Source organism: Pelophylax lessonae (assembly GCF_965119305.1).
Source record: "Pelophylax lessonae genome assembly, chromosome: 1".
Taxonomy (NCBI): Eukaryota; Metazoa; Chordata; class Amphibia; order Anura; family Ranidae; genus Pelophylax; species Pelophylax lessonae.
In genome coordinates, this window is record NC_138768.1 from 468,772,878 (window position 1) to 468,799,308 (window position 26,431).

At 41.8% G+C, this 26,431-nt stretch overlaps 1 protein-coding gene across 2 annotated transcripts in view; it reads left to right on the forward strand.

The window, feature by feature from the left end:
• The first annotated feature begins 2,701 nt into the window (after window positions 1-2,701).
• FSTL3 (follistatin like 3) overlaps window positions 2,702-26,431 on the forward strand; it is a 114,457-nt gene continuing 90,727 nt past the window's right edge. Inside the window, exons 1-3 of one of the 2 annotated variants that reach the window (XM_082261217.1) lie at window positions 2,702-2,725; window positions 9,506-9,716; window positions 10,015-10,230. In XM_082261217.1, the coding sequence (XP_082117343.1) occupies window positions 2,717-2,725; window positions 9,506-9,716; window positions 10,015-10,230 (436 nt within the window). In that variant the 5' untranslated portion in view covers window positions 2,702-2,716. Of the gene's footprint in view, window positions 2,726-2,980; window positions 3,655-9,505; window positions 9,717-10,014; window positions 10,231-26,431 lie in introns of those variants that run through there. The other variant, XM_082261216.1, reaches the window with a different exon arrangement.

A 26,431-nucleotide genomic window follows, 5' to 3' on the forward strand; every position in this document is an offset into this window, starting at 1 on the left:
CGAGTTTACAACCTCTTTAAACTTTACAGATGAGGAAGCACCCAACATGTTAAAAACTACTTTTCACAGTTCTTTTCTTTTACATGTACCATTGAATAACACTGTAGTTCTGTACTCTGTCTCAGCAAAAAAAAAAAAAAAGAGACGCAGCAGTATGTCTGCTTTGGCACTCCCCAAAAAATCAGTTCTGCAGCTACTGGAATGGGCATGTTATTTTTTCCTTCACCTTTCAGGAGAAAGACAAACATAATCAGACTGTTTAAATGCAGGTAAACAGATGTATCGACAATTATATAAAAAGGGGTTGACAAAGTAGATAGATGGATAGATATTAGACAAGATACAGATAGCTATATAGATAGTAAACAAGCTATATAGATAAATAGTAGACAAGATAGAGATAGCTATATAGATAATTGATGAGATAAATAGATAGAAGATAGATAGCAGATGAGATAAATAGATAGAAGATAGATAGTAGATAAGGCAGATAATAGATCTATATATAGAAGTTAGATAGTAGACAAGATAGATAATAGATAAACAGATATATAATACACAATATAATATATAATAGATAAATAAGAAGCTATATAGGTATTTACGTAGAGAAATGATAGATAGATAGATAGATAGATAGATAGATAGATAGATAGATAGATAGATAGATAGATAGATAGATAGATAGATAGATAGATAGATAGATAGATAGATAGATAGATAGATAGATAGTTGGATAAATACCTTACTATTTAAACTATTACACCTAGTATTTAAATTTTAGGTATTTATATAGCAAAGGCAACTTACGCAATACATTACAAATTGAACATCTACATGAATCCTTGCCCTCAGTGAGCTTTCTATCTAAAAAAGCTGGCCATTGTACAATCTCCTCTAGATTTACCAACACTATGTAACATGAAGACAAACCTAAACAATCTGTATAGCTTGTATTTGGGTGATATTAATGGTAGATCTAAAAGAGATTGTACAATCAGACTGTACAGTGTATGATCAGTCTAAGGACCCTTCCTCGCATGCAAAGTAAATAGACACAAAGATAGCTTCTTTTTAGATTCACACTTCTTTGGCTAGAGAAATGGATTCCTTCTATTTTAAGTTGGCATGACAGAGGTAGATAAATATTTATCAAAATACCAACTATGGAGATAAATATTTTCAAAAATATCACCACAATGACCAGAGATAGGTACATATTTTTCAAAATATTACTACTATGACTAGATAGATAGATAGATAGATAGATAGATAGATAGATAGATAGATAGATAGATAGATAGATAGATAGATAGACAGATATAGACCTTATTTTATTAGTATCACTTCTATGACTAGATAGGACCTTCTTTTTATTCTATCATTTCTATGACTAGATAAGATAGATACCTTATTTTTCTAATATTTTTATAGATAGATAGATACCTTATTTTTCTAATATTTCTATGACTAGGTAGAAAGATACCTTTTTTATAATATAATTTCGATAGATAGATAGATAGATAGATAGATAGATAGATAGATAGATAGATAGATAGATAGATAGATAGATAGATACCTTATTTTTATAATACTTCTATGATTAGATAGATAGATAGATAGATAGATAGATAGATAGATAGATAGATAGATAGATAGATAGATAGATAGATAGATAGATAGATAGATAGATAGATAGATACATACATACATACATACATACATACATACATACATACATAGATACCTTATTTTTATAATACTTCTATGATTAGATAGATAGATAGATAGATAGATAGATAGATAGATAGATAGATAGATAGATAGATAGATAGATAGATAGATAGATAGATAGATAGATACATAGATACATAGATACATAGATACCTTATTTTTATAATACTTCTATGATTAGATAGATAGATAGATAGATAGATACATACATACATACATACATACATACATACCTTATTTTTATAATACTTCTATAGATAGATAGATAGATAGATAGATAGATAGATAGATAGATAGATAGATAGATAGATAGATAGATAGATAGATAGATAGATAGATAGATAGATACATACATACATACATACATACATACATACATACCTTATTTGTATAATACTTCTATGATAGATAGATAGATAGATAGATAGATAGATAAAGACCTTTTAATAATATCACTTCTATGACTAGATAGATACCTTCTTTTTATAATATCACTTCTATGGCTAGATATACAAATACATACCTTCTTTTTCAAAATGCCACTTGAACGACTTGAGGAAGATGGAGATAAAAATAACCTGATGCATAGTTCTTTTTCCAAAATCTGCCTGGTATGACCCCCTCCAGAGTGTAAAGTGTTAAAGCCGTGCGTTTTTTCCCACTGCTAAAGGTCTGGCATTGGGCCATTACAGGGGGGTCTTGCTGTGAACTCTTGACAGCCAGAGGGGCACCCAGACTCCGACTGATCTTCCCAGACAGATAAACCTGGACCGACAAACACGCAAGCCAACCGTGCCACCAAACCCAAACAGATTGACAGATAAATGTGTACTAATACAAACACCAACTTCAAACTGAGAGATTTTACAGCAGTAAGTAACAGAAGAAAAAATCAGCCCATTGAGACAGACCCAGACAGACACATAGCAGACACATGCCGGTTGCTGTGCAGGGAAAAATGTGAAATGTTGGTGGGTCAGGAATGGAGGAGGTGTGCACACGTTTTATTTTTTGTTGTTGAAAAAATGTACTTTATTTTTTATATAAAATAGATAAAAACAATACTTTAGTGGGGTACAATGATCCACCCTGTACTGCAACGCAGCGCATAAATACACTACACAACAATACACATCCATGAATCTTACCTGATGGACATGGCAGAACAGGGACAGACGCTGAGAATAGGGGAGGGGGGCAAGGAATTGGACAGGACCACCAGACAGCAGCAAGACACCCCCAGACACACCCACCCACACACTCACAGCACCGACAAGTAGATAAAGTTCCAGCAATGTTCTCACATGTCAGACGTCACATTCCCAGACAGCTCCAGACAAGGGTCAGACACACAGCTCCACACATAAACAGGTGAAGCAATAGTAAAAAGTGGCCAGGCAGAGAGAGAAAACAGACAGCCAGGGACTTAGAGGAGAAGGAGGGGACAGAGAAGAAGGGGGGAAATCAAGAAGTGGGAGAGGAGGGGGCAGACTGATCTGTCCAATTCTTAGACACAGACACAGGACAGACATAGGGGCACAAATCAGGGGGAGATCCTGACACACTAGACAGAGGGAGGCACACCACAGGGGGAACAGACACACACAGGGAGAAGTGGCAAATAAACAGGGGAGGGACACGAATCACCAAAATCTCAGAAAGAGATAGGCTTGAAGAACAGACCTGATCAGACACAGGGAAAGCATCAGAGGGAAAAAAAAAAAAAAAACCAAGGCAGCCTCTCACCCAGACAGCCAGACTTCAATCACTCACTCAGGTAGACAGCAATCAGACAGCCTAAAGAGTTCCCATTCAAGCTGGGAACTTCGTGCACCATGCTACCATTCGTGTTGCTCACTCTCCTGCTGCTGACTGTTAGCCGATGCCACCCTATCCCTGGAGGGGACACAATGCAGACGGGTGAGTCACACCAGACCCCCCACCCCACCCTCTCTTCTACACCTCCTGCCCTGGATGAACCCCATCCCATGCACTCTAGAAACTGCTGGCACCATTTATGGATCCACTAATGGTGGCCCCACACGCTTCCATTTCTTTTTCCGATTGATCTCCCCCCGATAGGAATAATCGATCTATAGTCGACAACCCGTTTGATCGATATAAAACACATAGGGAAGTGGATTTTGATTTATATAAGATACGATCAAGATAGTTATCGATCACATCTTTGCTTCCACCATGCAATCTCATAATCTGAAAGATGATAGAATTCATGAACAAAGCATCTCAGTGCTGCTAATTGATACAATACGATTGATAATTTTCCTTCCCTGGCCGATTAACGCAGTTTGATTGAATCTTATCTAAACAAATTGGAAGAGAAATGATGTATATTTGATTATTTGCTGGTTTGATCATTTTGAGAAAATTGCACCTCGATCAGATTAGGAAATCGAAGCGTGTATGGCCACCATAGGGGCTCATTCAGCCAGGCACTCAGCCCCATGCAGCAGCCAGAGCTGTCTGTTTCCTATTTTTCCACAGCTGAGCTACGTGCAAGCAGCCCATAAAGACTGAATGGGTACACATCCCTTTTGCGGACAGCAGAGTTTGACAGGTACACAGAGACAGGTGCACAAACCTGGATGCACAGGCTTTTCATCGGGGTCTGTGCACCTGTCAAACTTGCCTGTACAGAGGCAATAGTGTACCCTTTCACTTTATATGAACTACCAGCAGTGGAACAAAAAGGGAAACAGTTGTGCTGAATGTAACTAAGAATCCCTGTGAATGAGCCCTAAGACTGCAACCAGAACCAATCAGCTTCTAGCTTTTATTTTCAAAGCTTAACTGAACAAGCTGAAGCTTGGTTATTATGCACAGCTGCTCCACATTCTGTCTGCACCAGTTTTAGTAAATTCCCAAAACTGCATGTACATCCCTTTACTCAGATGCTAGAAATACACACACACATACACACAGAGATAATGGCCTGCTGCCTGCTTTTACATTTTTTTTGCGTACTGTCATCTTCCATTTTAAGGATGAGTCATAACTAAAAGTGGGTAACTTTTGAATGAACATTCCCAACCCTCTTCTATTGCACAATGGATTCATTTTCCTTTTTGATCTTATGTTGGCCATTCGCTGTTCAAATTTCAGCCAGTTCCTGGAGAAAGTCAGTGGGTGGCCCTGTCTACCCTTACTAGCCAACATCCCTCGACTGAAAAATCAAAGGAGCTGGGCGTAAAATGGTCAGTCGAAAAGCGAGGAGATTTCTCTATCCACGCTGTGTAGCATGGATGTAGGTGCCTGCGTGCTAAATGTAAAAATCTTATAGTGTAGCAAGCTAAAGTGCCCGTTTAAATCTGTGTGTGTGCGACTTAGCTGAATTTTGTTTGTGATTTTTCAATGCGTGTTGTAGCTTGTTATGAGGCACTATCACCTTTTTCCTCACAATGCTGTAAAACAGAGAAATAAAGGGATATATTGTATTTTTTAAATCGTGCTGCAACACAATGCAGAGGTGTGAACACTGCTTAAGTCCGCTCTCTGCTGACGTAACAGAAGTCAGTCCAGGCACCACGTTATCACGACAATGGAAAGTCAGGATCTGGCAGGTGCCTGGACTGACACCCGGCTCAGCCTCTCAGTAAGCCGATGAGAGTCTGAGCCGGCTGCTCCCACCCCCTCCACAGTCTAGCGATCCAGTGAACGAGAAGGGGGCAGAACAGAGAGCTGTCAGAATCGAATGATCCGCGGTGTTCGATTGCTCAGTTCCCGGTGTAGAGGCACCAGGGGACAGATGCAGCATCGCACCGATGCTGCATCCACCTAGGTAAGTATAACTGGGGAAAATCACCAAAAGCCATACTTCACACTGTGCACATTTTATATGGTTCCTGATGAACCAGACCAAATTTGCTTCATAGGTGGCTCTGTCGACCCCCTCCTGCCTGACTTCGACTAAAATATCAAAGGAGTTGGTGAAAAATTGTTGGCAAAACAGCAGCTGGATGTAAATAGATGCAGCCACTGGTAGATAATCTGATAGCCACTGTTGCTGGCTGACAGACTACAATAGCCCAGCAGGGGATTTCATCCATCCATGCTGTTTAGCGTAGATGGGGGAGACTGTAAGGTTGTTTTTGTTCAGCTCACAGGTTGAATCAAAGAAATCAATGTTTGGCCAGGCTTAACTTCAGGCATCGGAGTTCACCAACTTACAATTGCAGAGTTTTGCCCATTGGGACTTTAGATGAAGCGCCACACAACCAGTAATAAAAACAATGGACAAAACTCTGCAATTGTATGTATAATAGGGATGTAGGCGCTTCGCAGGGTACTACCAACCATATTTTGTTTCTCCACCAACAGAGACTTGTTATGATCAAATGCACCATATACGGGGCAATTTTTCATAAGATTCAGCACAAATTCCTTATCAGATTGTTGGCATGATTGCAAGTGAATTCTTGTAGCTTATATCATGCTGTAATTTCCACAATTGCAGGGAGGTTGGTCTTTTTTCCCATTTGGTCACTTTGAACAGGACAATTAGGTCGCATTATATGATAGTATGTCGCACGTGTCGCACCTTTAGGCTATAGTAAGCCTTGACAGGGCAACTCAGTAACCAGCTGAAATTTGCACAGTTCACGACCAACTTTACACTGCATTTGTTTAACTGACTGCACCCATGTATTACAGGTATTACTGCGGAAATATAATTAGTTAGAACATTTAAATGTATAGCATGTTTGCCTATATAGGATAATTCATGTATGTGACCACCTATTCTTTTACTTTTAAAGCTGATTGATTCGTTTATATAACAGTGACCTGTACTAACTTCAAAAATCCAATTGGAATAATTTTTTTTTTTTATATACCCTGATTTTGTAAACCAGCCCCACAGATTTTATGACTAACCAGAAGAAGCATATCTAGCTTTATAGAGTATGGTGTACTTTGTAACCTTATACTTTTATACATTACAGTGAAAATGAGGTCATGCAGTGCATTTCATTCATTGCAGATGCACCTGTTCACTTGCATGATGTAAGATGCATAACTGCTGTCTGGCTTTTGAAATTGCCCCCATAAAAGGGGAAGGGTTTATGGAAAGTTTGGATGAAATGTCTGAGGCCAGGCATGCCTGAGCACATTGTTTGTCTGGGTCCTTTCAGGAGGACATCTAAACCGACACTCACCTCACAGAGTGGCATCATCTTCATCAAGAGTCTTTGGCAGGGTTTCTTGACAAGTGTCAAATTAGGTATCTTTTCCGTATGCTGTGGCTCCCAACCAAAGCTTAGATACAAAATGTCCGCTTTGATCCACGCTTGATTTTCCTGGAATGACATCACATAAACAAAAGATTAATTGATGCCACCTGTCCTTCGCCCTCTTGCTATCACATGCTCGGTTTCTGCCTTGAGTTTTAGGGTCCTTTCACACGGGCGGTCCGTATGTCCGTTTTTCCTCCCATACGGATCAAAAACGGACATAATGTATGTCTATGAGATTGCGGACGTTAGCGGATGACCATCCGCTGATATCCGTTTTGCATCCATTCCGTTCAGTTCCGTTTTTTGAGACGGAAGAGAACCCTATTTTTCTTCGGTTTAAAAAAACGTAGCGGACGCAAAAACGGATGTCAGCTGTGTCATCCGCTAACGTCCGCAATCCCATAGATCCCATACATTATGTCAGTTTTTTATCCGCAAACAGATGGATGAAAAACGGACCTATGGAACGGACCCTCCAAAAGTGCATCTGTGTCCGTTTAAAAAAAAAAAAAAAAGTGACTGAACGGATAAAAAAACTGAACTGACCGTGTGAAAGGACCCATAGGGTCCTTTCACAGGAACGATCCGATCAGATCCGCCTGTCAGTTCTTTAGGTGGATCTGATCGGATCCTCCATGCATCCCTATGGGGCAGCGGATGTCAGCGGAGACATGTCCGCTGACACCCACTGCCAATTGGCATCCGATCCTGTCCGTGAAATCCGGACGGATGGAAACCCTATTTTCCATCCGTCCAGGGGATCGGATCGGATGAGAGCAGACAGGCAGTCCGCTCTCATCCGATTCCCCATAGAGAGCAGCGGGGCTCTGACACCTCCCTCTCCGCAAACAGAGCTGGGAGGGAACTGTCACCTGCCTGCTCAGCGGGGATCAGTGTATCGACCCCCCGCTGAGCAGCAGGTAGTCCGCCGACGGAGCGGACTGCGTGAAAGGAGTGTGAAAGGAGTTATTCCTATATTACAATTTGCTTACTCTTCTCAAACAACAATATAGAGCCTCATATTAAAATGGCCAGGGTTTAGTTTAGGCTTTTGGAGTCCATGTTTGTTTTTTGTTTTTTACTAAATCCATAACTACTTACTCTGTAATTGAGTTTACGTTGATGCCATTGTTTGCCACGATGATGATGCTGTTGTACTAGGCATCATCATCAGTTGGTGCTACAAGTGAAATATACAACTGCACATTCCATTCTCTTTAGAAAAGCTATATGAAAGGCGGTGCCATCCTTCCTTTTTAGTACTGCCATTTTAAAATGTTTCCCATTTAAATTGTATCTAAATCCAAAACCAAAAATGTAATATTCATAGAATATGCATTTTCATGGGTTATACTGGTTCTTGGTGTGGTGGTTGCATATGTTTTTTTCTTTTTTTAAAGCTTTTTTTGCTTTATTTTCACCTGGTAATCTGGCAAATACCATACTTCATATCCGAGGGTTACTACATCACGCCTCTGCTTTTTCTATGGCAGTCATGGTTATCACTCTAGGTTACTCTCCTGATATGAACTTCAAACATGCCTATATCTCTTCATCTTCAATACACTGGGGCCAGGGAAATCGGTAGTTTACAGTAGATAGCAAGGAAGGAAAATATAGCTGCAGGCACTGTGGAGTAATTCACCCTCAAATTGAAGTAGTTGTCTAAGCTAGCTCAGCTCACCCTGCTACCCCTTCCCAGCAGTGGCTGGCAGCCTTGTAGTCAAATGTAAACACAAAGAAGGGGCTTTGGTATAGGGAAGCATGGTGAGATGAACAACTTTATTGCATCTGCTGTGAACTTTCAGGATGAATTGCTCCACTTTGCCTGCAGCTACAGAGGTGAGGCCTGGTTATAAATGTAATTTATAAATAAATGAAAATATATAAATATCAATAGTCTGGTCCTAACTTCACTTTAAAGGAGAAGTAGAGCCAAAGCTCGTTTGGCTGTACTTCTCCTGTGGATCACATGTGTGCAATTCATTCTGCAGTCCTGTGATCCATTTTCAGCAGAAAGCGGGCTGAAGCACCCGGTTCAGCCTCTGAGCGAGCTGCTGAAAGGCTGAGCCAGCCATTTCTGCCCCCTCCACAGCCCAGTGAGCGCAGGGGGTAAAGAGCAGAGAGCTGCTGACTGACAATCAACCAGCTCTCTGCTCAGGGAGCTCTGAGAACCCAGCGATCTGTGGTGTTTGATCGCTCGGTTCTCAGCCTTAGAGCTTGCAGGGGAAAGATGCAACATTGGACTAATGCTGCATCCACCTAGGTAAGTCACCCATACTTCTCTTTTAAATAGTGGTTACATTTTGGATTATATGTTTAATTTTTTCAAATGTATTAAGTTATATTTTCTAGCATAAAATATTATTGAGCTCCAATGCTCTGGTATAAAACTGTCACACATATTCAGATTTGTTTTTCAGTTAACTAAAAAGAATTGGTGCGAAATACTGTTAAATCTATATAGTTTTGCATGTTTTTGTTTCATTGTTTTTTCAATACACATGTAGCACTGAAAGGATTTTCCCTGGTGTATTTCTGCAGGGGGAACATGCTGGCTCCTACAAGGTTCAAGTTCAACATGCAGCTTGATGCTGTTAACAGCAGTAACATGGGAGGAATGTTGTGGAGATGGACACCTAGACACTGCCTGGTCTAACTATACTGACCCCATGAACAAAATAGGCCTGCTGGGCTTCCTTGGACTGGTCAACTGCAAGCCCTGCAGAGGTGAGCCACAAATATGACTGGTATCCTAGATAGATGAAATTAAAGAGGAGCTCCACCCAAAAGGGGAAGTTCCGCCTTAAGCACTCCTACCCCCCCCCCGCCACATTTGTCATGTCATTTGTTTGGGGGAGGGAGGGGGTATCTAGTTTTGACAAGTACCGGATCGCCTAGGCGGTCAGTTCTACAGAGATAGAGAAGGGCTGCAATTGACATTACAGTTAACAAAACATGATTACAGTATCTGTAAAATACATGACCTTCAGCTCAAGGATTTTTTAATGTTATCTTCTTTATGCAGACAGCTGTGATGGGGTCCAGTGCACCCCTGGAAAGACATGTATTTTGAAGGATGGACGTCCCCAGTGCGAATGTTCCCCTGACTGTTCAGGACTCAACAGTGATATTCCTGTATGTGGCTCTGATGGGAACACTTACCAGGATGAATGTGAACTTATCACCCACAAATGTCGTGGACAGCCAGACCTGGAGGTCATGTACTATGGAAAATGCAAAAGTATGTAACACCCATTTCTTTTATACTGCTGTCATTTGTATGCTTTTCTATACTAGTGATAATAATAATAATAATATAGAAACATTGTATATAGACATGTTTATTTATAACTCAGTGATTGTCTTTGAACTGTTAAAGGACTAATTTAGGGCTTATTTAGTCTCATGTGCTCTCTCTGGTATTTTACAATGCATGAAAGTGCATTTTAATTCCTCCCCTTGTTTAGCAATGTAGCTGTTAAAGCATGTAGCACTTAAGCAATACAACAAGAGGCATCATTGGACCATTACCACCACACCTAAACTACACCTTGAAACAAGATTATATCTCCTCTCATAAGCTGGTGATACTTCAGTCCAGGTGTGGGCCTTCTGGTCCCCAACTAGATATTCCGCAGGTGGTTGCTCCTTCTTTTAGCAAGCTCATTATAAAGCTCATTTCATAAGGGCTCATGTACATGGGCTTTACTCTCTGAAGAGCTGTCTGCATTTTAACCTACACCACTGTCGGAAACACGTGATTGCATACAGTTGCGGCGCGGCCCCATTCAGTTCAATAGGTCATGTAAGGTGAGCAGTATTGCCTGCTAAACTCGGGGGGGATAACCTTTGCCATGCTGCAACAGAAAGCAATGTAGCCCCAGCATGTGTATAACCCAATCCACTGCTTTGCAGCTTAAAGGGTGTGGTTGGGGAATGGTAAAAATGCTTGACTGTTTGTTTTTTTTACACCCCACAAGTGTAAACATAGTCAAACAGTGCTAGCCTGTGTTTTTCCTGTTGGCTTTCTAGTCCAATTGCAGTCTCTGTTCCAACATTATATCTATTCATTTTTCATAATTCATTTTTGTTACTATTTCACCAAGCTATGCAATTGAATAACATCTTTATAGGATGTCTCCAACTTACAAGCCAATCTCAATGCACTGTTTAATTTGGCAACTGTGTGGCAAATTAAGTTTAATGTTGATAAATGTAAAGTAATGCACTTAGGGGCTAAAAATATGCAGGCATCTTACATATCAGGGGGGAGTACAACTGGGGGAATCAATGGCGGAGAAGGATCTAGGTGTTCTGGTAGATCATAAGCTTAATATTGTCCAAAGCGAACAAAATCCTTTCTTGTATTAAGAGAGGTATGGACTGCAGTGAGAGATATCCTTTTCACCCCTATACAATTCATTAATAGGACCTCATCTGGAACACGCAAGTCAGTTTTGGGCACCAGTTCATAAAAAGGATATTGGGGAACTGGAGAAAGTGCAGAGAAAGACAACCAAATTGATAAGAGGCATGGAGGAGCTCAGCTATGAGGAAAAATTAGCTGAACTGGGTTTATTCTTTCTTGAGAAGAGGAGATGAATTTGGGATATGATCAACATGTATAAATACATAGGTAGTCTGTATAACTTGGTGTAGAGTTATTCATTTTAAGGTCATTACAGAGGACAAGGGGACGCTCTTTACATCTGGAGGAAAGGAGATTTAGACCCGGTTCACACTGGTGCGACTTTGGGAGTACATGTCGCATGACGTATATTAATCAATGCTTCATTTTGAAAGCTGTCTTAACTGGCCCGTAACAAGTCGGTCTGACTTTGAAAAAGGTTCCTGCACTACTTTGGTCCAACTTCAGCCCGTTCAATATTATTGAAGTCTGATCTTAAATGAACCGACTTTGGCATGCAATTTGTGCTCTGAGGAGCTTGAAGGTGAACCCAACGCCAAAATGAAAAAGAAGGCGTGAGGTACTACGCCAAACAGATCGGCATGGGGTTGCCCCAAAATCTATACCAGAACCATATCCGATCACACAGCCCGACAGGTCAGTAAAGAGAGGGGGGGATGAGCAAGTGCCCCCCCCCCTTCCTGGACCATACCCGGCCACATGCCCTCAACATGGGGGGGTGGGTGCTTTGTGGCATAGGGGGTTCTGCACCTCCCCACTCCAAAGCACCTTGTTTGTCCCCTTGTTGATGGGGGCAAGGGCCTCTTTTTGAGATCTGTGGGTGGTGGTTGTGGGGTACTGCGGGCAGGGGGCTTATCGGAATCTGGAGGCCCCCTTGTTAATAAATAAAACCAGTACACAGGTTTTTGACAAAGTCCTTTATTAAAGTAGCTCCAACTTGTCATCTTCCCTTGGTTCTTCTCCCACCTCTGATGTCTTCTTCCTCCGTTTCTTCTTTCTCCACTATTTTCTTCCTTACACAAAGCTGTTTTTTATTTTTGTTTATTTTAGAGTGGGGTGTCTCCTCAAGATCCATACCAGACCTAAAGGGCCTGGTATGGATTAGGGGGGAACCCAAAGCCATTTTTTTTTTGTTTTTTTTTTTTTACATTTTTGTGTGGGGTTCCCACCCTCAAGATTCATAGCAGACTCAAAGGGCCTGTTATTGTCAGATCAAAGTTGGATATCGTTCATTGAAGTCGCATGAAAGTCGGACATGAAGAGGGCAAAGTCAGCGGAAGTCGTCCGACTTCCACTTCGGAGCAGTGTGAGCCCGGCTTTAATCTCCAAATATGGAAAAGCTTCTGCAACGGATCTCCAATACCCAGCCTAGGTATCTCCGCCGTATAATCCTTGAAGCTGAGGAAGTACTAAAATATCCAAGGCAAAATCCCCCCCAGTAACTGGACGACACACAGTTCTGGGAGTCAACTAGAATGATCAGTTTATTGAAACACAAGAGATCTCCACTCTGGGAAAACCCCTCCCTCTTAGAGCTATTCCACACAAAACATACACATCCCATAATAAGCTTACTCAAGGCAGACAGGAACAATGGAATGCAGGTATTCAACAATAACAACCCCCCACCCCTCCCTAGCAGGGGTTTATGAAACACTTCTGCCATATTCTAGCAATCTGCAATATATCTTTATATATTTCCTGAGGGACACTGTTCAGAAATATTATGGTCCCAAGTGAAAGAGTCCTTCACTCTTTCAACACACCCCACACTCTGTGTCCATTCTGCTACACTACTCCCCCTTAACCACAAGCCGGCATAAACAGTTTGATCCCTAACGGATTGGCTTGGGGATGTCCGGGGAGTGCTCACAGATCATTTTTCCAGTTAATTTTTTCGCGATAACCCATCAGCATTGCCTTCCTGTTTTCTGGGCGGTAGTGAATAGTAAAGTCATACGGTAACGCCAAACTCCAGCACAACAACCGAGCATTGTCCCCTGCCACTCGGTTTAGCCATGCCATCAGGTTGTGATCCGTGAGTAGGGTGAACTGCTGTCCGAACAAGTAGGGCTGAAGCTCACTTCCCTGGGGAGAAGCTTCCCGCTCAAATAGGTTACGGGTTGTTCTCTGCCATCTTCTCCAACCTGGCTCAATACTGCTCCCAATCCAAACATTGAAGCATCTGGACCTCAGAAGGCCAGTAGATCTCGGTGATGTGGGCATCGGATCTGGACTGGCAGGAACGCTGAGGGCAACTGGCCTAGGTCGTTCCCCAGTAAGATGTCGGTGGGGAGCTCCCGTATCAGTTAGACCTGACCCGGGACCCCAATTTAAGTGGACCCTCGCAGTGGGTAGCCGGTGTACTGCTCCCCCTGCCATCCGTACCACTACTGAGCCTCCGGTTCGGGCGGCATCTGGGACCAGGTGTCGCTTGACCAAGGTGAGAGTGGCTCCCGTGTCTCTGAGACCTTGTGCGGGCTTTCCATTTAACTGGGCGGATTGTAGATGGTGCTGTCGGTTCTCTGTAGTGGCTTGCACCGGGTTAGCTTTGTGAAGGGTACCCAATTGCTCCGCGGTGGGTTTGAACCTGGGTATGACTGGGGGAACCTCTGCGGGATAGTAGGGGACCGTTGTCCGTGCTGAAGGGGGTGACCCTGGTTGGATCCATGCAGCTTGGTTCCTGCTTTAGGTACAGTCTCGTCGATAGTGCCCAAACTGCTTGCACCTGTGGCACTGTACCCAACTGCAGGACGGGTATCTGGGTGTCTGGTGTTTGGAGGAGTTTCGCCCCCTCTGTGGTAGTGGTGGTCCTGTTCGAATCCATGAAGCGTGGTTCTCGTTCTGAGTGCAGTCTCTCTGATAGTGCCCAAATTTCTTGCACAAATGGCACTGCACTCCGTTGTGCCCGTGGTATCGATTTGATGGGGGGTTAGGGATTAGTCCTGATCGTTGTGGTGCTGGTAACCCTGGGTTATTGTTCAGCAGTCTGGGGTTTGGTCTGAAGCTAATCTGTGATTGCCTGCGGGCATCCTGATATTCATCGGCCTGCCTGGCCGCTTCAGGGAGAGTGGTAGGTTTGCAGTCCCTTACCCACTCCTGTACTCCTGGGTTTAGTCCATTATAGAATAGTTCCAGCAAAATCAGCTGGGTGATCGCTTCTGCTGTGGTTGATTGACTGGCTTGTAGCCAGGCTATGGCTGAACTCTGCATATGGCAAGCCCATTCGGTGTGGGAGTCCTTCTCCTGTTTCTGTACGCTTCTGGGGTGATGGCATATCTTGCCAAAATCACTTCCTTTACCCGGCTATAGCTTGCTATTTCCTCCTCTGGCACGGCTCTGTAGGCTTCTGCTGCACGGCCTGACAGTTTACCAGCTAGGATCCGTACCCAGTCTGTTAGTGGTACTTTGTACAGCCTGCATTGCCCTTCAAAATCTTGCAGGAAGCCATTGATCTTTTCCTCTGCTTCCACAAACCTTTTAAAGGCATCGTGTAGTACCTTTAATCTTGTCTCTGGTGCCTGTGTTGTAGTTGGCCGTCTCTCCGAGGCACGCTGCTCCGCCAATCGGAGTTGGTTCTCCCGGTCTTCTCTTGCCGTGATAAATTTATCCACTTGGGCTAACGTTGCCTGTACCAGATCTATTGAGGGGTTTTCTCCATAAAACGCTAGCCTGTGTTTCACTTCTTTCTCAAACTCTGTATCCATGGCTTCCGTAGCCATACTGCGTGCCCGATCCTCCTCAGTCATTTTGCAATCAGCGTGGCTTTGGTTTTTTATTGCTGGCGATCTTCCCTCTCACGTCCAGCAAATCCTTTAACGTGGCTCATTTTAATCCAGCATAGTTCGTCTCCATTCACTCTTCCATTCGTGTAACCAAATTTGTACGAACTGCTGTTCTCCCGTTGCCGTTCGTGTATCCAAATCCATACAAATGCTGCTTCCTCTTGCTGCAAGGCTTGTATCCCACCGCTTGCCACCAGAGTAACGGATCTCCAATATCCAGCCTAGGTATCTCCGCTGTATAATCCTTGAAGCTGAGGAAGTACTAAAATATCCAAGGCAAAATCCCCCCCAGTAACTGGACGACACACAGTTCTGGGACTCAACTAGTATGACCAGTTTATTAAAACACAAGAGATCTCCAATCTGGGAAAACCCCTCCCTCTTAGAGCTATTCCACACAAAACATACACATCCCATAATAAGTTTACTCAAGGCAGACAGGAACAATAGAACAATGGAATGCAGGTATTCAACAATAACAAACTCCCACCCCCCTAGCAGGGGTTTATGAAACACTTCTGCCATATTCTAGCAATATATCTTTTTATATTTCCTGAGGGACACTGTTCAGAAATATTATGGTACCAAGTGAAAGAGTCCTTCACTCTTTCACCACACCCCACACTATGTGTCCATTCTGCTACAGCTTCTGCAAGAGCTGTGAAAATGTGGAATAGATTGCCTCAAGAGCTGGTTCTGGCCAACTCAGTAGATGGTTTTAAGCAAGGACCAGATTCTTTCCTAAATGCAGATAATAAAAGTGGATACTAATATTTTAAGGCAAAGTTGATACAGGGGCTTTCCCATTGCCTCTTGGGGGATCAGGAAGGAATGTTTTCCCATACCGGAGCAAATTTGATCAAGTTTAATTTTTTTTTTTTGCCTTTCTCTTGATCAACTGTGGTTATTGCATAGTGTATTTGGAGGTTTTCTGTTTGAGTGTGTTGGTTTTTTCTTTTTGCTTTGTTGGTTGAACCAATAGACTTGTAACTTTTTTCAACCAGGTTAATTATTTAACTATGCATACATACTACCACTACCCTGCTTCTTCAGCTACTGGTGGGGCACAAATGGAGTCCATAGCTGACAGTATTTCATTGGTGGAAGGGATGTTTTGTACGGCTCTTGGGGCAGAGGAAATACACTTTTGGTCTATAAGAGTTATTGGGGTCGATTTACTAAATTCAAATATGCTGTTTACTTTATTGACCTCCCTGGTGGTATGATTCTTTCAGGTTTTAGGTGCTGAAAGCGGTACCATTATTTTGCATGTAATTCTTAAGAATGAGCAGCCCAAGCCAACTATTTACATATGATTTTTTTTCTGTGCGTTCTTCTTTATAACATCTCGGGTATGATAAAGTTTGAAACACAAAATCATAATATAATAAAAAACTATAAATAAGTTAAAGTATGTATGTATACATATATATATATATATATATATATATATATATATATATATATATATATATATATATATATATATACTGTATATATACATATATATACGTATACATATATTATATATATATATATATATATATATATAAACACGTGTGTGTGTGTGTGTGTGTGTGTATATATGTATATGTATATGTATATATATATATATATATATATATATATATATATATATATATATATATACATACACACACAGTGCCTTGCGAAAGTATTCGGCCCCCTTGAACTTTGCGACCTTTTGCCACATTTCAGGCTTCAAACATAAAGATATAAAACTGTAATTTTTTGTGAAGAATCAACAACAAGTGGGACACAATCATGAAGTGGAACGAAATTTATTGGATATTTCAAACTTTGTTAACAAATAAAAAACCAAAACATTGGGCGTGCAAAATTATTCAACCCCTTTACTTTCAGTGCAGCAAACTCTCTACAGAAGTTCAGTGAGGATCTCTGAATGATCCAATGTTGACCTAAATGACTAATGATGATAAATAGAATCCACCTGTGTGTAATCAAGTCTCCGTATAAATGCACCTGCACTGTGATAGCCTCAGAGGTCCGTTTAAAGCGCAGAGAGCATCATGAAGAACAAGGAACACACCAGGCAGGTCCGAGATACTGTTGTGGAGAAGTTTAAAGCCCGATTTGGATACAGAAAGATTTCCCAAGCTTTAAACATCACAAGGAGCACTGTGCAAGTGATAATATTGAAATGGAAGGAGTATCAGACCACTGCAAATCTGCAAAGACCTGGCCGTCCCTCTATACTTTCAGCTCATACAAGGAGAAGACTGATCAGAGATGCAGCCAAGAGGCCCATGATCACTCTGGATGAACTGCAGAGATCTACAGCTGAGGTGGGAGACTCTGTCCATAGGACAACAATCAGTCGTATACTGCACAAATCTGGCCTTTATGGAAGAGTGGCAAGAAGAAAGCCATTTCTTAAAGATATCCATAAAAAGTGTTGTTTAAAGTTTGCCACAAGCCACCTGGGAGACCCACCAAACATGTGGAAGAAGGTGCTCTGGTCAGATGAAAGCAAAATCAAACTTTTTGGCAACAATGCAAAACGTTATGTTTGGCGTAAAAGCAACACAGCTCATCACCCTGAACACACCATCCCCACTGTCAAACATGGTGGTGGCAGCATCATGGTTTGGGCCTGCTTTTCTTCAGAAGGGACAGGGAAGATAGTTAAAATTGATGGGAAGATGGATGGAGCCATTCTGGAAGAAAACCTGATGGAGTCTGCAAAAGACCTGAGACTGGGACGGAGATTTGCCTTCCAACAAGACAATGATTCAAAACATAAAGCAAAATCTACAATGGAATGGTTCACAAATAAACATATCCAGGTATTAGAATGGCCAAGTCAAAGTCCAGACCTGAATCCAATCGAGAATCTGTGGAAAGAACTGAAAACTGCTGTTCACAAACGCTCTCCATCCAACCTCACTGAGCTCAAGCTGTTTTGCAAGGAGGAATGGGCAAAAATTTCAGTCTCTCGATGTGCAAAACCCCAAGCGACTTACAGCTGTAATCGCAGCAAAAGGTGGCGCTACAAAGTTTTAACTTAAGGGGGCTGAATAATTTTGCACGCCCAATTTTTCATTTTTTTATTTGTTAAAGTTTGAAATATCCAATAAATTTCGTTCCACTTCATGATTGTGTACCACTTGTTGTTGATTCTTCACAAAAAATTACAGTTTTATATCTTTAGGTTTGAAGTTCAAGGGGGCCGAATACTTTTGCAAAGCACTGTGTATGTATGTATGTATGTATGTATGTATGTATATATATATATATATATATATATATATATATATATATATATATATATATAAAAAGTACAGTAAAACTGCGGGAAAGGGCACTGGGGGGCAAACTAATGTGAATTTATTTTATTTTGAATTGTATCACTGTGTTTGGTGTGTTTTACTTTTGAATTTGCCGCCGGTTCCTTCCCCCTGCGAACGTCACGTCGCAGGAGACGGAAGACGGGGCACAGAGAGCATCGGGAGGAAGATCCGCCGCCACACACCGCTGGAATACATCGCTGGATCCCGGTGACAAGGTAAGTAACCCCTCTACCAGGATCCAGCGATCTTCCTAGCGGTACCCCGAGTGTGGCTTGGGGTTACCGCTTTTGGCACTGAAATTTAACCCCGAGCCACACTCGGGAATATCGCTAGGAAGGTTAAGCGAAGTTGCTCTTTGCAAGTGAATTTTCCACTGAGCTTAGTAAATGTGGTGAAATTTCATTTTGAAGAAAATATTTAATCATGTTCAAGGAAAATAAAAAATAGAAATGAGAAGATCTTCAACACATTCACTAAGCTCTGGGAAAAATTCCCCTGAAAAGTGAAACTTCCCTTGCACTCTAACCGCCTTCTTTTGTTTTGGTTTATTGAAAAAAAGATGCATGTACAAGCTTCGAATGTTATATCATTACAATTGCATATTGTTGTTAAGACTCGTTACTAGCAAAAGATACAAAAACAGATGAAAAAGCATGCAAATATCGGAGATTATGAGAATATCAAACGTGCCAGAATCGCCAGATGAATACGTGTGTGCACATGCATCATAAACAACAAAACAAAAAAGAAAACTTACATAGCATGAAAAGACCAGAGTAAGCAATGTTGAATACAATAACTCTACTCTAGTATGTAGGTAGTACTAGCTTGTTCACCTGAAGTACCCACCAGAACAAAATGTCACTAAAGACGGTTACCATTGTCGTCCCAACAGATTACAGTGGAGCTCCAATCTCCAACTCAACAAAGTGCAGAGTAGGACAAACTCAGGGAAGGAAAGTAACTATATTGTAGAAATTAAATGTACCAAGGAGTCACACGTGTCCTGTGTATCTAACCAAGGTCCGCAAATTTTGGTGAACTTTCTCCTGGACAGCAGAAAACATTTTTGTCAACATTTTCTTCAACTGCCTTTTTTACAGTGACAAAAACTAAATGAAAAGTACACGACATTTTTGTCCTCTCATGAAAACTATGACAAAAATCAAACGTGTTTTCGATAACAAATGAAACGTAAATGCGAGGGAGGGGCCTTTATCCTCATGTACTTCAATTTTCCACAGAGATCCGCCTATGTAGAGCCTGTGAGTGCTTCCGCTCCCAGCAAGAAAACCGGTCCGTAGCGTGCTCACTATTTAGCAGTTAGCACTGGGTAGTATTACAGGCCTCTCAGACCACTGTCCTAGAGTAGTGGGCATTGCAGGGCTCCCCTTAGACCATCATCCAGAGCACTGTGCAGCATTACAGGCCTCTTTCATAACACTGTCCAGAGCACTTTGCATTACAGGCTTCTCATACCACTGTCCAGAGCACTTTGCATTACAGGCCTCCTCAGACCACTGTTTAAAGCACTTTGTAGCATTAAAGGCCTCCTCAGACCACTGTTTAAAGCACTGTGTAGCATTACAAACCTCTCAGACCACCGTCCAGAGCACTGTGCATTGCAGGCCTCCTCAGACCACCATCCAGAGCACTGTGTAGAATTACAGGCCTCCTCAGACCACTGTTCAGAGCACTGTGCAGCATTACAGGCCTCCTCAGACCACCGACTGGAGCACTGTGCAGGATTACATGCCTCTCAGACCACCATCCAGAGCACTGCGCATTACAGGCCTCCTCAGACCAACGTCCATAAATAGTATACACATACCACAAATAACATATTCGATTTTTTTTCACTCCAGAAGTATATAATGAGTTTGGAAATTGTAGAGAAATGCTTAAAAAATGCATTTTTAAATTAACTAAACCCATTTGATTTTAGACGACTAAAATACATTCTAATTGTCTAAAATGATTTTAGTCAACTAAAATATACTGGTGATTTTAGTCAAGAAAATAAAACGAAAACTATTTCAGATGACTAAAATACGACTAAAACTAACAGGCATTTTAGTCAAAAGACTAAAGATGGTGGACTAACACTTTAGCTAAAATTAACACTGCTAGACACCCTCTCTTAACTAACCCTTTTGGTTATTTAAGCTTTTCCACAATCCATTATGCAGGGGGTCAGAGCATATCCGATATAACGCAATGGTCTTCCTGGCATAATAAAGCAGTGAACGTAGAAATTGCTTGGTTCAAGTAGTAAGGCAAAAACAGTCTGACTTTATTACAGGACCAGACCATATGGAAAAAAAATCCCCTTCGTCAGACTCCCAGTTGTGGCACATAGGGGTGTCCCTTTTATGCATTAAAAATAAGTCTATTTGTCTTTAGTAAATACACCCCAATATATGAGTGCTTAGAATATAGCTTACTGACTTATGAATAATCAAATGAAATGTGGAAGAGAGAATAGCAACAACTTTGTAATGAACCTTCCGTCCATCAAAAGCTGTGAGAATTACATTCATTTCTGTAGCTTTTTGCTGATTGGTGTTAACAGATTCACAATAAGATCTGTATAGTTAGTGACAAGCACAGGAGACAGTTAAACATTTTTTTACTAACCTATTGCCACGTGAATCTTTCTCTGAAATCAACAATTTCTTTTGGCAGCTGCTATGTTTCAGCTGACACACACATCAAGCCGCTGGTGCGCACAGGAATGTTTTCAGCCACACAGAAGCCAAACACCGCTTCCGATTACTCCATCAATAGCAATAAAAGCAGAGTTGTTAGAAATGCCTAAACATTTCACAAGTGCTGAATAAAAAAAATGGTGACAGGACTAAACACCATAACACCATATCATGTTCATATTCGAAAGCTGTTTTATAATTGCTGCTGGTGGAACACACATACAGTATGAACATGTAGATGAATATACAGCAGGGGTATTGAATTTAAATTCACGGAGGTCCAGTCACTAATGTTTTCTTCCAGCAGAGGTCCGAATCGTATGTTTGATTTCTATTGGCACCTTGAAGCATTGGCAAACGCTGCACTTTTTTCATAAGCGCCAAACCAGCTTCGTGTAGCGCAATTTTAAAAGGGCTAGGGACTACACTTTGTATGTTTCTGCATGTAAGACAGCCCATTAAAATGAATGGGCTGCCTACTTGCAGAACACAGCATGTGCTCTGCATGCAGAACACAGCATGTGCTCTGCATGCAGTAGTGTTATAAAGCTAGCCTCAGATCCTTCACATCACAATCCTGTCATTACAAAAAAGTGTCCTCAGTCCCCCCTGCACGTCACAAACCCCCCTTCACATTACTGTCCTCAGCCCATCTTCATATCCTAAACCCCCCCCCCCCCCTCACATCCCTGTCGTCACCCTCCCTTTACAATAAAACAAAAGGAACACAAAAGTGTTCAAAATAATTGGGACTTTATTTGAGGTATAAAAATATGCTGGTATATATATATATATATATATATATATATATATATATATATAGTACAGTAAGACCGAAAACAATAAGGATAATGAACAAATAGTCCAAATAATGATATTGTTCATGTGGGTATATATTTTTAAAAATTATTTCCAGAAAGTATTTGGCAAATGCATGATGGAACTTGCGATTATAAAAGTTTCCTCCTTGGAGGTCAACGCGTTTCGTGATAAGAATTTCACTTCATCAGGAGGGCTCACATTTAAGGTATCTAAGACGGACACATATACATGAAAAACAATGTATCCAATGAGAAAATAGACCTACATTTCTAATAAGAAATATAACTTACAGTTAAATGTTAATTGTCACTAAGGTTGTGAGTCATCCAGAGGCATGTCCAAAGTGGGAACTGAGGGAGCGAGGCCCGCACATGAGGCAGGAGCGCAAGGCCTGTGTGTAAAATAGGGGTCTCCATAAAGGGTCTAAAGAACCTCTGCTCAATATGCAGGTAAGACTCTATAAAGATATATCAAAAGGTGTGTATAGATATATATATATATATATATATATATATATATATATATATATTATACCAAAGACCATAATGTTATATCAGTGAGGTTGGATAGGACCCAAAACCAAAGTGTATACATAAGACGACCCAAGTGGGGTGAAAAATGGAGCATAAGTGAATAATTATAAAACATTACCGCCAAGTAAAGTTGCATAACCATCAAAAATAGCCGTCAAATGGTGCAGAAGGAAAGAGAAATGAGATGCAATATGTGACTACCACCAAGAGGGATGTTACAAAGAAGACCATCAATAGTAAATTACAAGAGCACTAGCTGGTGTGACCATAGGTTAATACTAAAAAGGTGATGTGCATAAAATATGAGTAAGAAAGAAGAGTGCAACCTACGCTGATGCCTCAGCAGGGAAAGCTCCCAGCGTCACGTATGTACATACAATTGGGAAGCCGCCAGGCAGGCATAAGCCGCCCAGGATGGCTTCCCTCAAATGAACGCCGGTGGACCTCACGTGTCGGGATGCCAGCACCAACAGTGACGTCACGTCCCGCACGGGGTGGCGTGGCGCCGATGCCCCGCCTCCACCCCGACCAATAGGGTCAAGGCGGAGGAGGAGGAATACGAAAGCGGCCGGGGCGCATCGCAGTTCCCAGAGATGGACAGTCCAAGGAATGCGCCGCAACCCCAGTCTTATATGACTAGAAAAGCACAATTGAAGGTAAATCCAAAGTAATGGGAACAACCCCAATTAACATATGAATATGTAAAAAGTATAAAATTGGGATAAAAAATCAATAAAAAAGAGATTAGGAAATACTCATTACACACCTCCATCCCTGTGTCTATGTTAAAACAAGGGGAGAAAAGGGGGGGGGAAGGGAACATTGTGGGACTTTACATGAGACTCATGCAATTGAGTCTCCATCCCTATATGCAATAAAACAAAAGGAACACAAAAGTGTTCAAAATAATTGGGACTTTATATGAGGTGTGACCAGTTTACAAATAGTAAAAATGGCAATAATACATAAAAATATGCTGGTAAGCACAAAAAAGTATATATATATATATATATATATATATATATATATATATATATAGCATCATATATTTATTGAGACATCCTTTACTAATAACATCAATACATCTAAAAAGGAACCAATCCAACCTCACTGGTATAACATTATGGTCTTTTTTATAATATATATATATATATACACCTTTTGATATATCTTTATAGAGTCTTACCTGCATATTGAGCTGAGGTTCTTTAGACCCTTTATGGAGACTCCTATTCTACACACGGCCTTGCACTCCTGCCTTATGTGCGGGCCTCGCTCCCTCAGTTCCCACTTTGGACATGCCTCTGGATGACTCACGGCCTTAGTGACAGTTAACATTCAACTGTAAGTTATATTTCTTATTAGAAATTTAGGTCTATTTTCTCATTGGATACATTGTTGTTCATGTATCTGTGTCCGTCTTAGATACCTTAATTGTGCCCTCTCCTGATGAAGTGATTCTTATCACGAAACGCGTTGAGCTACAAGGAGGCAACTTTTATAATCGCAAGTTCCATCATGCATTTAACCATCTACTTTCTGGAAATAATTTTTAAAAATATATACCCACATTAACAATATCATTATTTGGACTATTTTTTCATTATCCTTATTATTGTTTATGGTCTTACTTTACTATTTATATATTTATCTTTGTTGATTTTCATTTATTGGTTCTTATTCAGATGTATTGATGTTATTAGTAACGGATATTTCAATAAATATATGATGCTATTTATATATTCTTTTGTGCTTACCAGCATATTTTTATGTATTACCATTTTAATTATTTGTAAACTGGTCACACCTCATATAAAGTCCCAATTATTTTGAACACTTTTGTGTTCCTTTTGTTTTATAGGGATGGAGATTCAATTGCCCGAGTCTCATGTAAAGTCCCACAATGTCCCCCCCCCTTTTTCTCCCCTTGTTTTAACCCTTGCTTTACATTTCTATCCTTATTCCCCTTTATATCATGCCCCTCCTCCTTCACATTTCTGTCTTCAGCCCCCCTCTGCATTCCTGTCCTTAGCCCCCTTTATATCACCTCCCTTCCGCCTTCACATTCCTGTCCTCACCCCCCCACTCCTTTACATTCCTGTCCTCACCCCCAGTACCCCTTATGGATTCCTGTCCTCAGCCCCCCTTTAAATTCCTGGCCTCATCCCCAGTACCCCTTTGCATTCCTGTCCCCCACTACCCCTTTACATTCCTGTCCCTCAGTACCCCTTTACATTCCTGTCCCCCACTACCCCTTTACATTCCTGTCCCCCACTACCCCTTTACATTCCTGTCCCCCACTACCCCCATACATTCCTGTTCCCCCCCAGTACCCCTTTACATTCCTGTTCCCCCCAGTGCCCCTTTACATTCCTCTCCCCCCAGTACCCCCTTACATTCCTGTCCCCCACTACCCCCTTACATTCCTGTCCCCCACTACCCCCTAACATTCCTGTCCCCCACTACCCCCTTACATTCCTGTCCCCCACTACCCCTTTAAATTCCTGTCCTCAGCTCCCCCGCTTCTTCAGATTCCTGTCCTCAGCTCCCCCCATCTTCAGATTCCGGTCATCAGCTCCCCCTTTACAGCACCCTCAGCTTCCTCCACATTACTCACAGAGCGGACATTGGCAGCTGGACAGCTCCGCATGGTCGGCGGCAGGCATGAAGCTGACATCAGAAGGCAGCAGGACAGCTCTGGAAGGGGGGTGGGATCTGCACAACTTTTCCAGGTAACCAGCTTGTGATTAGTTGCTAGCAACCAATCACCTGCGTATTAACTTGAAGTCCCACCCTCCATTCCGGAGCTGTACTGGCTCTGATATCAGCCTCCTGCCTCCCACCGTCCATGCAGGGCTTGTTCAGGATGAAATTAGTGCGGATGGCTGAGTGGGCTCCTAAATGGTAGGACCGTGGCCGGTCCGAATGATACAGTGTCTCGGGCTGGACGCGGACCGCGGGTCGCCATTTAGTAATGCCTGATATACGGTATCTCACAAAAGTGAGTACACCCCTCGCATTTTTGTAAATCTTTTATTATATCTTTTCATGTAACAACACTGAAGAAATTACACTTTGCTACAATGGAAGTTCAACATGGCACCTCATGGCAATGAACTCTGAGGATCTAAAAAAAAAAAAGAATTGTTGCTCTACATAAAAAGATGGCCTAGGCTATAAGAAGATTGCCAAGACCCTTAAACTGAGCTGCAGCATGGTGACCAAGAACGTACAGTGGTTTACTAGGACAGGTTCCACTCAGAACAGGCGTCACCATGGCCGACCAAGAAGTTGAGTGCACATACTCAGCATCATATCCAGAGGTTGTCTTTGGGAAATTGATGTTTGAGTGCTGCCAGCATTGCTGCAGAGGTTGAAGGGGTGGGAGGTCAGCCTATCAGTGCTCAGACCATACGCCACATACTGCTTCAAATTGGTCTGCATGGCTGTCAAGCCTCTTCTAAAGATGATGCACAAGAAAGCCCGCAAGCAGTTTGCTGAAGACAAGCAGACTAAGAACATGGATTACTGGAACCATGTCCTGTGGTCTAATGGGACCAAGATATACTTATCTGGTTCAGATGGTGTCAAGCGTATGTGGTGGCAACCAGGTGAGGAATACAAAGACAAGTGTGTCTTGCCTACAGTCAAGCATGGTGGTGGGAATGTCTGGGGCTGCATGAGTGCTGCCGGCACTGGGGAGCTGCAGTTTATTGAGGGAACCATGAATGCCAACAAGTACTGTGACATACTGAAGCAGAGCATGATCCCCTCCCTTCAGAGACTGGGCCGCAGGGCAGTATTCCAACATAATGACCCCAAACACACCTCTA